The sequence below is a fragment of the Panulirus ornatus genome, chromosome 20 (assembly GCF_036320965.1).
Source record: "Panulirus ornatus isolate Po-2019 chromosome 20, ASM3632096v1, whole genome shotgun sequence".
Classification (NCBI taxonomy): domain Eukaryota; kingdom Metazoa; phylum Arthropoda; class Malacostraca; order Decapoda; family Palinuridae; genus Panulirus; species Panulirus ornatus.
The window spans coordinates 72,397,596-72,413,529 of record NC_092243.1 but is presented as its reverse complement, the minus strand read 5'-3'; the positions used below and the strand labels follow the sequence as shown (position 1 = coordinate 72,413,529).

Below are 15,934 nucleotides of genomic sequence, written 5' to 3'. Positions count from 1 at the left end.
CGAATACTATGTACTCGAATACCCTTCGTCTCACGTTGGTGAGCAACGGGGTCTACACCGGTCATTTCCCATCAGGCTCACACACAGCCAGCAGATAGCACTTTACCGAACCTAACTGTATATGAGTGCATATGAGCGTTCATATAAACTTTGTTTGTATTCATATACCTCCGCGTATTGCTGTTAGGAAACAGAGCCAACGGGTGTTAACGTATGAGGAATCAGATCCTACGAGTTCAAAATGTCTATATGAACGTAGAGAACGGAAGCCACACAGAGACATATATCAGCCATAGAACTAGACACAGACATCTTTAATTTCAACTTCAGCCACACCAGCGGGCAGTGGGGGAACACAAAGGCCTCTCTGTGGTTCCCATCTCCTGCAGGAGCGAGACTCCCTCCTCCACAGTGTCATATATTCCCTCTGAGGCGTTTCCTTGTCGTCCACAGCAACGGGCGCCCTCGGAGGCAGTTAACGTACCTGGGGTGGTTGACGCTACTGGCCGTGGTTCTCTTCTTACACTCAAGATGGCAGCACCACCAACCAACACCATCGACTGTATTCAGTAAGTCTTTTAGTGTTCTCTGTGACTCAAAACCTGTATCATGTGTTGGTGTGGTGAGGGTGAATGAGGTCTGAAGTGGCTGGATGGGTTTCTGTCCACTCAGCTAAAACCAGCTAATACAGGAAGGGTTTCTGTCCACTCAGCTAAAACCAGCTAATACAGGAAGGGTTTCTGTCGACTCAGCTTAAACCAGCTAATACAGGAAGGGTTTCTGTCCACTCAGCTAAAACCAGCAAATACAGGAAGGGTTTCTGTCGACTCAAGTTAAACCAGCTAATACAGGAAGGGTTTCTGTCCACTCAGCTAAAACCAGCAAATACAGGAAGGGTTTCTGTCGACTCAAGCTAAAACCAGCTAATACAGGAAGGGTTTCTGTCGACTCAAGTTAAACCAGCTAATACAGGAAGGGTTTCTGTCCACTCAGCTAAACCCAGCTAATACATGATGGGTTTTCTGTCCACTCAGCTAAAACCAGCTAATACAGGATGGGTTTTCTGTCGACTCAAGCTAAAACCAGCTAATACAGGAAGGGTTTCTGTCGACTCAGCTAAAACCAGCTAATACAGGAAGGGTTTCTGTCCACTCAGCTAAAACCAGCTAATACAGGAAGGGTTTCTGTCCACTCAGCTAAAACCAGCTAATACAGGATGGGTTTTCTGTCCACTCAGCTAAAACCAGCTAATACAGGATGGGTTTTCTGTCGATTCAGCTAAAACCAGCTAATACAGGAAGGGTTTCTGTCGATTCAGCTAAAACCAGCTAATACAGGAAGGCTTTCTGTCGACTCAGCTAAAACCAGCTAAAACTTGGGAGAGGCTTAAGTTAATACTTGTAAAACACTATCAAATATGGATAAGGCCTTGGTGCGTGATTAATGGGGTGGTGAAGCGATCAATCCAAAGGCCTGTCATTTATATAATCACATTAAACACAACATGAAGCTTTACTCAAATGATTACAATGTATGTAATCACGATGCAGAAATCACTGACGGGTTGTACTCATTGATGATTACAGTGTGTGTGAAGTTGTACTCCTAAGTGATTAATTGCTCAATACTACATTAATCCATCTGCTTGTAAGGTGATAAATGAGTAGCCGGGAGTAATATTTGGAAGCGACAATTTATCAAAAATAATCATAAATATTAACTTAAACCAACATAATTACTATGTTCCTTTATTTCTAGTCGATTCAATCTCTTTCGTTTTCGTATCTTGAGTGAATAAATAATGTTTTCTGGTTATATTTTGGATTTATGATGTATCGGGATACATAGTGAATCAGGATATGGGATAAATGCTGACCCAGGATATGGGATAAATGGTGACCCAGGATAAGGGATAAATGCTGACCCAGGATATACAGACGCTCTCACTGTGGACCTGGTTTCGAAGCCTGGCTCGTAGCAATGCCCCATATATCGACTGTGCACCTTAACAACACAATTAATAATAACATCTTGTTGCCATTGAACATAATGACTATGAGCGGACCCAAAAAAGCCCCACGAACTTCGCACTACGCGTTAAAATGTACCCGAAAGAGTGGCATCTGTTGGTTGGCTAATATGGCTTTCAAGTCTTAGTTTAATTAAGTCTAAGTTGAATTACCATCCGTCATGTCTTTAACACAAAGTCTTCAGCTGTTAAGGATAATCGTAAGACCACATACTCCTTTATTATGTATAAGGCAGTTGGTGTCAGGGGCGTTCATCGTTAATAATAAATCTACACTGTGGTTGCAGAGTTCATGCGGTACGAGACTTGTGATTATGTAACGCCATACAATCCTTAAGTGGCTTGTGCGCCCGGCAACACGGTGGCTCGCACCCGACGGGCGGGCGTACGACCAGTGATATACATATCAATCGTGCGGAACACTTATCATACACAGTAACATGGAGCGAGTAACCGCGTTTTTCTAAATCTTTCGGATTTCTGCGGGGAATCCGAGGTGACATTACACTGTTACTGGATCTTTTAAATACAAGATGATAGCCTAAGTCATTTTCCTATTAAATCTAAGAGTATATTGGAGTGCAGTATTTAACGTAACTCGAAATATCTCGCACCTTATCCTTAGAAATTCCACATATCATGTGTTTGTTTTGAAATTCAAGAGAAAAAAAATAATATATATCTAATTATAAATAACCACAAGTTTTGTAACTATAATCTCTAAATGAACATCAAAAATAAAAAAAAAACAGGGATTAACATAAAATATGGCGTCAAAAGGCAGTGTTCATAATCACAAACACACGTTATTATCTCTCTCTCTCTCTCTCTCTCTCTCTCTCTCTCTCTCTCTCTCTCTCTCTCTCTCACCTTGGCTTGCGGGGTCGTTTAGAGAGAGAGAGAGAGAGAGAGAGAGAGAGAGAGAGAGAGAGAGAGAGAGAGAGAGAGAGAGAGAGAGAGAGTGTGTGTGTGTGGCAGGTTAACGTCAACAACCCGAGGTCCAGTCATGCACCACATTATAACGAATCTCAGCTTTCTCAGAAGGCACGGGCCTTGTGCCTGGCGAGTGCACATGTTCCCGGGAAGAATGTTTAAACATCTGAGGAAGGCGTAAAAAGGTTTTTTGGGGGCGGGATTTTTGGTTATAACTGGAAACTGACGACCTTATAGTTGATAGGCTTCAAACCCAACTAATAGGCTTCAAACCCAACTAACAGGCTTCAAAGCCCAGCTAATAGGCTTCAAACCCAACTAATAGGCTTCAAACCCAATTAATAGGCTTGAAACCCAACTACTAGGCTTCAAACCCAACTAATAGGCTTCAAACCCAACTAATAGGCTTCAAAGCCAATTAATAGGCTTCAAACCCAACTAAAAGGCTTCAAAGCCAATCAATAGGCTTCAAACCCAACTAACTGGCTTCAAACCCAACTAACTGGCTTCAAACCCAACTGGCTTCAAACCCAACTAACTGGCTTCAAACCCAACTAATGGGCTTCAAACCCAACTAATAGGCTTGAAGCCCAACTAATAGGCTTCAAACCCAACCAATAGGCTTCAAACCCAACTAATAGGCTTCAGACCCAACTAATAGGCTTCAAACCCAACCAATAGGCTTCAAACCCAACTAATAGGCTTTAAAGCCAATTAATAGGCTTCAAACCCAACTAATAGGCTTCAGACCCAACTAATTGGCTTCAAACCCAACTAATAAGCTTAAAACCCAACTAATAGGCTTCACATCCAACTAATAGGCTTCAAACCCAATCAACAGGCTTCAAACCCAGTTAACCAACCATTAGATTTATAAAGGCCAAATATGCATCAAAGGCATCTGTGGTCTTATATAATCATTTTGAAAACATGAAGAACTTCAATATCTTTCGATTGATGGTTTAGACTTAACTAAGACAGCCTTAATGACCCTGGGTGTTCATAGAACTAAAGCCCAGAAGCAGAACCAACCATTAGAAAATGACGAAAATTGGGTATCTATGATCACAGTCCAATTTCTCGCTTTTGGATTTAAAAATAGTTTCCTTCGTGACATTTCTACAACTTACAGACCTAGTTGAAGAAACACTAGGCTAGTAATGCTTCCAACATGCACCTACCTAGGCTAGTATAGTAGTAGTAGTAGTAGTAGTAGTAGTAGTAGTAGTTGTAGTTGTAGTTGTTGTTGTAGTGGTGGTAGTGTTGGTATGAACAACAGTAGTAGTGGTCGTGCCTAACAAGGTCGTCGGGGGTCGTGCCAGGTACCGAGTGTGGCGACGCTGATGGCGGAGAGGTCGTCACGGGTGGACCAGGTCTGCCGCAAGTACGACCACACACTCCTCCTCCAGTACGCGTGAGTACGACCACACACTCCTCCTCCAGTACGCGTGAGTACGACCACACACTCCTCCTCCAGTACGCGTGAGTACGACCACACACTCCTCTTGCAGTACACGTAGTACGACCACACACTCCTCTTGCAGTACACATAGTACGACCACACACTCCTCTTGCAGTACACGTAGTACGACCACACACTCCTCCTGCAGTACGCGTGAGTACGACCACACACTCCTCTTGCAGTACACGTAGTACGACCACACCACCACACACTCACGCAGTACGCGTGGGTACGACCACACACACTCCTGCAGTACGCGTGAGTACGACCACACACTTCTGCAGTACACGTAGTACGACCACACCACCACACACCCCTCCTGCAGTACGCGTGAGAACGACCACACCACCACACACTCCTCCTCCAGTACGACCATTAACCACACGACCACATCCCACCCATCTTTCCCAGCCATTTCCCATCAGTTACCACAAACATCATTCACCATCAACATAATACACTACTGTATTAGTACATTGCAGTATGGTATATCATAGTATAGTATAGTATAGTATAATATAGTATAGTATAGTATAGTATAGTACAGTACAGTATAGTATAAGTACAGTATAGGATTAGTACAGTATAGTATAGTATAGTATATGTCATTTTAGCATCATTATTGACTAATATACGTCATTTATTACTAATATATGTCATTTTAGCATCATTATTGTCAAGTTATACCACTATAAACTACCCAGACCCCTCACTAACGACCATTACCATCAACCATATGAATACCATAATCAACTACAGTCACTATCATCCCTCAATGACCACCATTCACCATCGTTAACTACTATAATTGATAGTTAGGTCATCATCCAAATCATTGGTTGACCTTCAAGCAGTCATGTAATAGTACGATTCTTTGGGGGTGGTAAATTCAACACCACCACCCTTCGATAGATAGACAGATAGATAGAGACTAACCATAGTAAGACGATCGTCGAGCACGACCCTTGAAAGTCACATGACCTGGTCCTTGACCTGCCTCCTTACGAGGTCACAGAAGGGTCGTACTGTCGTGTTCAAGAGTCTTTAACGCAATTCATTTATCTTTTCTTATGTTATCTTTGTTATCTAAGACGATCACGGGCAACTGAGGCCCTAATCAAGGCCATCCCATTTTATCGACCAACCCTTAAGAGGTGGATGAACAGCTAGGTTGACTGTGGGCCGTCTGCCGTAGCCAGGATTCGAACCGACGTTGCGCTCTCGACCCTGAGCGGCGCCTCGTGTATATATACGTCACGATCAGGATCGCTAACCAGCGCCACACACCACAGGAGTCCACAGATTACATATTAACTACATCTAATCAAATGACGTTATAATGGGACATAATATATCTCCAGGGAGGGAAGATAATGCTAAACACCCTCTGTTACGGGAAAATAGTATCTAGTAATACCTGGCGTATGTCGCCTTGATAACGTTAAAAAAAAGGGGGGGGGGGATACGGTACGATAATATCTACAACGATCATACGGTACGATAATATCTACAACGATCATACGGTACAATAATATCTACAACGATCATACGGTACGATAATATCTACAACGATCATACGGTACGATAATATCTACAACGATCATACGGTACGATAATATCTACAACGATCATACGGTACGATAATATCTACAACGATCATACGGTACGATAATATCTGAACTCAGACTAACCTGAATTGCAACGGTTCATCACTTCCCCTCACGAAGTTAAACAACCTCCACACTGTTGCCAAATATTAGGTCTCGCCTGAGCGGCAGAGCCAAATTGGACAGCCAGTCTAGGGGAAAACACGACGCTGAGGAGACAGGGTAACATCCGATCACGTCCATTCTCTAGCTGTTTTGTGTGTGTATTACAATGCACCGAAACCACAGCTCCCTTCTAGCCACAAAGGAACCAGGTCCCGCAGACCTCTCCGTGGTTTTTACCCCGGCTGCTTCATATGACCTAACTCAGGCCAGTGACGCGCAAGTCGCCGCCTGTATACCACATCGGTCGAGTTCACGTAATCCCGTGCACGCCTTTCACCCTCCTGCATGTTTAGACTCCGATCACGCAAAATCTTTTGAACTCCATCCTCCCATCGTCAGTTTGGTCTAACCCTTCTACTTGTACCCTCCACTTCTGACACACACACACACACACACACACACACACACACACACACACAAGTACTGTGTGAAATAGAAAGACTTGTAAGAATATGGACTAAAAGCTAGCAGGCCATGCATGCATGGGTAATGAGGTAGGGAGACAGCTACTAGGCCTATAAAAGAGTGAAACTTGAAAGCCACTGAAGTACTGGCTCACTAAGCAGCTTCCCGGTAAAACAAGCAGGTAGTGAGAGAGAGAGAGAGAGAGAGAGAGAGAGAGAGAGAGAGAGAGAGAGAGAGAGAGAGAGAGAGAGAGAGAGAGAGACTGAGAAAGATGAGATTATCTATCATCAGCAACATAAACATATCATTCTCAAATGATCACCCACACATCGATCAATGATATACAATTAAGATGGCTACTTAACCACCATTAGTACCACTCGTATGGCTACTTAACTACCATTAGCACCACTCGTAAGACCCAGGTCAGCCCATGGTACTGGCTGCTTAATTAAATCCATCTCTCTCTCCGCCATACTGGTGGTGGCACAGGGCGTGGTTGAACCGGACGAGCGAGTGGTGGGCAGTGAACGCCTCCCTTCTGGCCAACCCGGACCTGCTGGTCGACCGTGCGCGTCGCATCGCCTGGTGTAAGGTTAGCTACACACACACACACACACACACACACACACACACACACACCACGACAGGTTACGTGTCTTGAAACAAAGTGAAATCAAGTCATAACACACACACACACACACACACACACACACACACCACGACAGGTTACGTGTCTTGAAACAAAATCAAATCAAGTCATAAAAGAGAGAGAGACACACATGAAACAAAGTCAAATCAAGTCGTAAAAGAGAGACACACACACAAAAAAAAAATTCCTTATCTAAAGTGCATTAATCTTAATAAATCAGAACGATAAAAAAAAAAAATAAAAAATAATTCAATCACGAAACAGAAGATCTTATCTTTTGTTTTTAGAACTCACTTCATTTCTCGTACGTACCAGGTAAGAATTTATTTATTTTTGTTTTTAGAACTTTACTTCACTTCTCGTACGTGCCAGGTACCGAAAGTGGCGTCCACGTCTTTCTTACATGGGTTCCTTCGTGAGATCGGCCAGGGACGACACCACCTGCTGGGAGGAGGAGGAAGGAACACCAAGACGTCGCGAGGGAAGCTCCACCTACTCCTGCGTCAGCTCATGCCCCACCCCAAGCCTGACGAGGACGTCAGCTTCTGCACCGCCTTCATGGTCGTCAGACATCCCTTCCACAGGATCCTCTCCGCCTACAGGTAACATGCTCGAGCAAACGCATCTATAGATGTGTGTGATGCATATGTACGTATGTATCATGTGCCTCTCTCTCTCTCTCTCTCTCTCTCTCTCTCTCTCTATATATATATATATATATATATATATATATATATATATATATATATATATATATATATATATTTATCCCTTGGGATAGGGGAGAAAGAATTCTTCCCACGTATTCCCTGCGTGTCGTAGAAGGCGACTAAAAGGAGAGGGAGCGGGGGGCTGGATATCCTCCCCTCTCGTTCTTTTTTTTTTTTTTCCAAAAGAAGGAACAGAGAAGGGGGCCAGGTGAGTATATTCCCTCAAAAGCCCAGTCCTCTGTTCGTAACGCTACCTCGCTAACGCGGGAAACGGCGAATAGTTTGAAAGAAAAGAAAAAAGATATATATATATATATATATATATATATATATATATATATATATATATATATATATATATATACATAATCCCTGGGGATAGGGGAGAAAGAATACTTCCCACGTATTCCCTGCGTGTCGTAGAAGGCGACTAAAAGGGGAGGGAGCGGGGGACTGAAAATCCTCCCCTCTCGTTTTTTTTTTTTTCTAATTTTCCAAAAGAAGGAACAGAGGGGGCCAGGTGAGGATATTCCAAAAAAGGCCCAGTCCTCTGTTCTTAACGCTACCTCGCTAACGCGGGATTGGCGAAGTTTAAAAGTTTTTCAAATATATATATATATATATATATATATATATATATATATATATATATGTTTGTATGTTTTGGACAATCACATGTTTACCAAATGGCGTCCTAGCTTCGTCTCTTCGATGTATATCAACTGACTGTTATATTCCTCTCTTGTGTCTCCCCTGATGATGTGATTATTAAACGAAAGTGCACTTGGGAACTTTTCGTGTTTCATTTTCCCCGTGGACTCATAGAAAGTTAATATGTATAAACTTCATAAGTTAACATGTATAAACTCTCCATAAGTTAACACATGTACCCCGCTAGATGAATGGCCTACATGCTCTATATACTTGTTCTTATCTTTAATATTCTTTCGTTAATTCCTTTTCCCGTGCCTTCTAGATTTGTTCACTGGGACGAAAAATCCTTTTCACCAACTCAATATCAATATGAGCCACACACAAAGTGGAATGGGGTCTTCAAAAAAATATTCCCCTTAACAACTGAATGTTAAAAGATTTTTCGGCTGGGTGGTGGTTGTCGCTTGAGGCTACAGCCGTCTAAATGAACCGAGAAATCGATAACCATTAAAGCCGCAAAAAATTTAAAATCAACTATATGCATTTGGTTCATTGCATCATGGGTTGGTTCTTCGACGCTTGGCCTTGCTGACCATTCAGCAAGCGGTAAACATTAACAGCACACATATGTCATCAGCTATCCGTCTCCAGGTTTACAATACTTGGTTAAAACACCGAATTTACACCATTTAACCCTTCTCCCACCCGCCTACCATCCCCCACCCCCTCGGGCTGAAACTGGTTTCTTCTGCACGTTTTCTAAAACTGTGAAATGACACCTGACCATCGTGTTAAGGTTTACGTTACGACACTCGTCGTAAGAAAGGACTAAAAATGGTGGGTCAGGTATCCTCTCTCTCTCTCTCTCTCTCTCTCTCCCGTGTAATACATCATAACCTTACTTTTACTCACACTAACTCATAACCTCACATTTTCCCATTCCCAAACTCACACACACACACACACACACACACACACACACACACACACACACACACACACACACATCAGCTTCTACAGTTTCTCATTCGAGTTTGGCACTAGGGCCGTGACATCAGCAAACAGCAACTGACTCGCCTCTCAGCATGTCTATAAAAACCCGCCCATCTCTCCTCGATCCACGCAGGCACTGTTAACACCGAGTCCTGTTGATGATAACGGACTCATTCACTCCCCACACATGACTCGCGTCCTTATTGTTTACAGGGACAAGTTCCTAACGAGGAGTGAGTCCACACAGTTCAATAAATTCAAGACGAACTACGGGAGGAGGATCATCCATCGCTATCGCCGCCAGCACGCGCAGCCGCCAGGGTACTCAGACGTGCCTACCTTCTGGGAGTTCGTGGAGTACCTGACCAACACCCCAGTGTGGGAATACAACGAACACTGGCGTCCTTACTACCTCACCTGCACCCCGTGTCATCATCGCTACTCCATCATCCTCGACCTGGAGAACCTCCCGCAGGAGGCGCAGTACCTCGCCACCGTGACGGGCCTACCAGAGCTGGTAGTGCAGCACGACCACGCCACAGACCACCACCACGCGAGTCAAAGACGACCTCCCTCCTACAACACAGACCCTGAGGTCCGACACAACCACGACACAGACCCTGAGGTCCGACACAACCACGACACAGACCCTGAGGTCCGACACAACCACGCCACAGACCACCACCACGCGAGTCCAAGACCTCCTCCCTCCTACTCCCTCAACACAGACCCTGAGGTCCGACGCAACCAAGGCCAAACGCACAGATCCACCCGAAATGTCGAACAAACGGAAGCATTCTACTCTCAGATAGACGGGAGGCAGCTGAGGAAGCTGTACGAGGTATATAAAATCGATTTCGAGATGTTTGGCTACGACCTCAGTCCGTATGACACTTACGTCAAGGCTACGACAAAGGAAAACTAATTCTTCACCAAACACACCATCCGTCGAAGTGTGACAATAACGAATGAAACTGTAATTTTGGTTTGCCACGAACAGAATTACAAGATTAATCACAAATAAACATGAAACTCCCACAGTACGCAACTTACGCCCCCTATGTACGACTGAAGGTCATATATATATGTTAACGTCATCAAAGTACGCGAATTATATAAGCCAAACCTGAATAGAGTTAACACAGTTCAACATTACATTACATTACATAACATTACATTACAACAGTCTTACTCGGTGGCACGAAACTGACATAAACTAATACCACTTTTGGCTTACTTATAAAGACTTGGTAAAACTACAGATTCGTTGGAGAAATCATTTAACCCAGCAACAGCCACAACAACTGTACATAGCAGCAAAACTCAACACTTTAAACTGTGACGTGTGAAACCAGCCGTGTGACTTTGATAATGCTAAACAAAAGAGGACATAAATGGAAGATCCGAATGCATTTAGCCAAGAGCAACTCTATATTCCTCAATCACACTAGTATACTAAAAGAGTTCCAATGCTCTATGTAGTATTTCTTTTTTTTTATAGCGTAAGAGAAGCCATTGATATAAGTGCATTAGTACTCTGCAGTTTGTAAACCTGTAATGCTTTTCATTTTGACAATAGACAGACTAAAAGTACATATTGAGAGAAAGCCACATTCTCGAATTCTAGTTTTTACAGTTATTCTATATATGAACTACCTACCATACCAGAAATCATCAGAATTAATTAATTATTCTTACAAAATACTATGACACTGTCTGGCTATTATCTATCCTTCTTTAATGACACTGTAAGCCAATAGGCATCTCCTAAAAGCCATCAAGAAATAACAAAGAAAAAACAAAAACATGAACCATAATCATAATTTCCAGTACAATGACCGTAAACAACAAGGACAACAAGAACAGTCCTGTATGACCCCCCCCCCCCCAGACCAGGCTAGCCTACCCTTGTCCTTGGCTACACACACACAGACACACACGCACACACACACACACCATTATCTCCCGTCCTTCCGCTTCGGTTTACAACGAACTCGGTTACGTCGGCTTTTGCTCCACACTACACTATCAGTTGCAGTGCACTATTGAAACTACAACATACGTCAAGCATTGCGTACTACGTCACATATAACTTCCCTTCAAACCTCTGACACATTTGCACCTCCTCCGCTGTACGATAAGTTTACTTACAAGCATCCTCTCTCATAAAAAAAAGTATGTCTATTACTCCTAGCATACTAATTCGTACGTTTCTGTTCTCTTCTACGACGTCAGCCTCGTTAGGACTCGTTAGGACCCAGACAGTGGTTTGATGATTAGTAAATCCGTTGTAGCTGGACCACAGTGGGTCTCTGGATTCGCTGCCAAAAGGTTCGTTCTAGCCACTACCTCTCCTCCCTTCAGTGTTTCAAGGTCTCTTACATCACCATCACATACGCCATCAATTTCGAAATGTATGCACATACATGATCGCATTCACTCCATTAGTTTGCTAATAATGTACAAAGAACAAAAGAATGAATGAAGAGCAAGCGTAAAATGGTTTCGTTACCAGCGAAGTAGTGTCGCTTCGAACACAGCCTAACGCCCTACATATATTTTCTCTCCAGGACTCGAAATCTCTTTATATTTAGTGTGTCTTACATAGTATAATATAATTTCCTCAACCCCAGTCTTTCTCTTACCTTTATATTCTTTAAATCCAACAATTCCTTGAGGAATATATTCATCCAAAACAACACTTGCTTGCCATGTGAGACTTGTATGTTGTGTGTATAGTCGACTATTCTCTTCTCTCAACGCCATTACACTTAGTCACAGCATCCATTGTGGACTGTCCTGTACACCCTGTAGTACTTTTGTAATAGTCTCGTAACATCCTTAATTGTCCACTTTAAACTTGTACAATTATCTAAGATTTACAGTTGTCTGTTCTTCCCCGTGTGCCCGGCCGGTGAACGCACTGCGTTTCCTCCCTAGGAAGACACAGAGTAGACAGTAATGTAGCCCCAAAAGTTGATATACATACAAAAAGTGAAGAAAATAGACGACATTTTGGTGTAGTCTGTGTAGATAGTCGACTGAACACTGGGCAACCTAAGGGCTCCCCCGGTCCCTTAAGGAAGCACAAGCCAGAGACAAGTAGTACATACGGACACTACAGTCTAGGTGATTGGAATGGTAAACAAAATAAAAATTATAGGCATTTATTATGTCTCTAAGGAACTGCTATCTATCTATTGCAGATAATTTATCAAACTTTGAATATAAGAGTGCCAGATATTGATTCACTAACAGAACTGAGATAGCCCATAATCAAATATCAAGTAAAAGTTGAAATTAACTGTTTTAAATGCATCAGTTTGAGATCTTCATTTAATTGTTTATCGTCGTATTTAGGTAAAGTTGGTATTGTTTACTTCGCCTTGATGTGAGCAACTTTACTATAGTTTATTTAATGGTCACTAGAGGTTTATATGAGCCTGTCTCGCTCAAATGCCCTTCAATTTTTCGAAGTCTTAGTTGATTTTCCGGTAGTATTGAAACAATTTGATAAAGAACTATATGTTTCATAGAATAAATGGTCATATATGTTGAACTCGGATAAATATCTAACAGCTCATGGCAGGGTTGTAGTACAACCTTCAGGTGCAGCTGCCACAAGACACAAGATTTTCTGGTTATTTACCGAAATGAATTATATTCTTTGTACGAGCGGCCATGTTGGATGGGATCGCTAGTGCAGTTTTTGAAATGGGACTTTCCAATGACCGCTACGGGCCAAGTTATTATGGTGAAAATAATTTCAGAGGAAAAGATTGAAATGCAAAATTGTTTAAACTGTGGTCAAGTTAGTTAAGACAGATGTAGACCACAGTAAACCTGACGGTAACGCGAATCTTTCACGTAACTCTCTCTCTCTCTCTCTCTCTCTCTCTCTCTCTCTCTCTCTCTCTCTCTCTCTCTCTCTCTCTCTCTCTCTCTCTCTCTCTCTCTCTCTCTCTCACACACACACACCAGAAATAAACAGAAAATGGAATAAATAAATGAATAAAAAAACCCAACTATATGACGAGAAAAATCACCTGTTTAGGCTCTCCCTTCCCCTCCCCCAACACAGGTGTTTCCAAGACAGACAGATGCCTCACAGGTGTTCTAGAGCAGGTGTGTGTGTGTGTGTGTGTGTGTGTGTGTGTGTGTACAGGTGCCACATATGTATCACCCCCCCCCCCCACAAGCCCAGCCAGACTACAGCCACACTGGACCAATATAACTCGAAGATAATTCATTCCGTAAACGTGGAAAAAAAGGATTAAGAATAGAGGATAGAGGATAGAGAATAGAGAATAGAAGATAGAGTATAGAGAATAGAGAATAGAGGATAGAGGATAGAGAATAGAGGATAGAGTATAGAGAATAGAGAATAGAAGATAGAGTATAGAGAATAGAGAATAGAGGATAGAGGATAGAGAATAGAGAATAGAGGATAGAGAATAGAGAATAGAGAATAGAGGATAGAGAATAAAGGATAGAGGATAGAGAATAGAGGATAGAGGATAGAGAATAGAGGATAGAGGATAGAGGATAGAGAATAGAGGATAGAGAATAGAGGATAGAGAATAGAGGATAGAGGATAGAGAATAGAGGATGGAGAATAGAGGATAGAGGATAGAGAATAGAGGATAGAGGATAGAGAATAGAGGATAGAGAATAGAGGATAGAGAATAGAGAATAGAGGATATAGGATAGAGAATAGAGGATAGAGAATAGAGGATAGAGAATAGAGAATAGAGGATATAGGATAGAGAATAGAGGATAGAGAATAGAGGATAGAGAATAGAGAATAGAGGATATAGGATAGAGAATAGAGGATAGAGAATAGAGGATAGAGGATAGAGGATAGAGAATAGAGAATAGAGGACAGAGGATAGAGAATAGAGGATAGAGAATAGAGGATAGAGAATAGAGGAAAACACGAAATGGTAGAAGGATGTTATGAATAGGTTAAGGGAGAAGGAGAATGGGTTTTATAATCCTGTCTAACAGGTCACCTGGGGTTCACTAGGGATACGAACATGACCTGACTACCTTTTGAGGGGGGGAGGTCAAAGGTCAGTGGGGGTCAAAGGTCAGTGACCAGACCTTCCCTTCCCATGTGGCTAGGGTAACGTCCCCCCCCCCCTCCAATTCTTGGTCACAGTAAGGTGAGACACAGACATCTCTGTGTGTTTAGCTCTGTGTCTAGGATCAGTCAGGTCTCTGAGCAATGCTAAACATTGGGTTCTTGAGTGGTCAAAAGGCTAAGTTATTAACCTAACTTAAACTAACGTTAGGCAAAAGGCTAAGTTATTACCCTAATTTAAGCTAAGGTTAGGTTGGGTTAACCTAAGTTAAGCTAAGGTTAAGTTAGGTTAACCTAAGTTAAGCCAAGGTTAGGTAGGTTAACCTAACTTAAGCTAAGGTTAGGTTAGGTTAACCTTAGTTAAGCTAAGGTTAAGTTAGATTAACCTAAGTTAAGCTAAGGTTAGGTTAGGTTAACCTAAGTTAAGCTAAGGTTAGGTCAGGTTAACCTAACTTAAGCTAAGGTTAAGTTAGGTTAACCTAACTTAAGCTAAGGTTAGGTTAGGTTAACCTAACTTAAGCTAAGGTTAGGTTAGGTTAACCTAACTTAAGCTAAGGTTAGGTTAGGTTAACCTAAGTTAAGCTAAGGTTAGGTTAGGTTAACCTAACTTAAGCTGAGGTTAGGTTAGGTTAACCTAACTTAAGCTAAGGTTAGGTTAGGTTAACCTAAGTTAAGCTAAGGTTAGGTTAGGTTAACCTAACTTAAGCTAAGGTTAGGGATGACTTTCAGAAGTTAGGAAGGTCCTAACCCCTTTTTCCACACGTGAATAATACTGTTGCTTCTTTATTCACTGTATAAATTCAGGTTCAATGTTGAATTAGATAGATATTGATCTGAGCAAAGTTGAGATAATCTATTGATAGTAGTGTGTGTGTGTGTGTGTGTGTGTGTGTGTGTGTGTGTGTGTGTGTGTGTGTGTGTCTGTAAAGCTTCGCCAGGTTTAATGGTTTACCTCAGTGACAGACCGATGTATGGTCAGTAATTACTGACACAGGTCATTCACTTCGTGGTGTCTGCAGGGGGGGGCCTTCACCCCCCCCCCTGCCCCAACCCACTCCTCCTCCACAGCCCAGGTTGGGCCCAGGCTGGTGTGTGTGTGTGTGTGTGTGTGTGTGTGTGTGTGTGTGATATCATCAACATATATAGCTACGTCTCTTCGATGTATATCAACTGACTGTTATATTTCTCTCTTGTCTCTCCCTTGATGATGTGATTATTACACGAAAGTGCACTTGGGAACT

At 42.4% G+C, this 15,934-nt stretch overlaps 1 protein-coding gene across 1 annotated transcript; it reads left to right on the top strand.

Moving 5' to 3' along the window:
* The first annotated feature begins 450 nt into the window (after window positions 1-450).
* LOC139755829 (uncharacterized) lies at window positions 451-10,730 on the top strand. Its single transcript, XM_071674434.1, has 5 exons — window positions 451-569; window positions 4,285-4,376; window positions 7,094-7,196; window positions 7,626-7,855; window positions 9,824-10,730. Exons 2-5 carry the CDS (start codon window positions 4,306-4,308, stop codon window positions 10,533-10,535), a joined length of 1,116 nt encoding a protein of 371 aa, XP_071530535.1. The 5' UTR covers window positions 451-569; window positions 4,285-4,305; the 3' UTR covers window positions 10,536-10,730.
* Window positions 10,731-15,934: the final 5,204 nt, after the last annotated feature.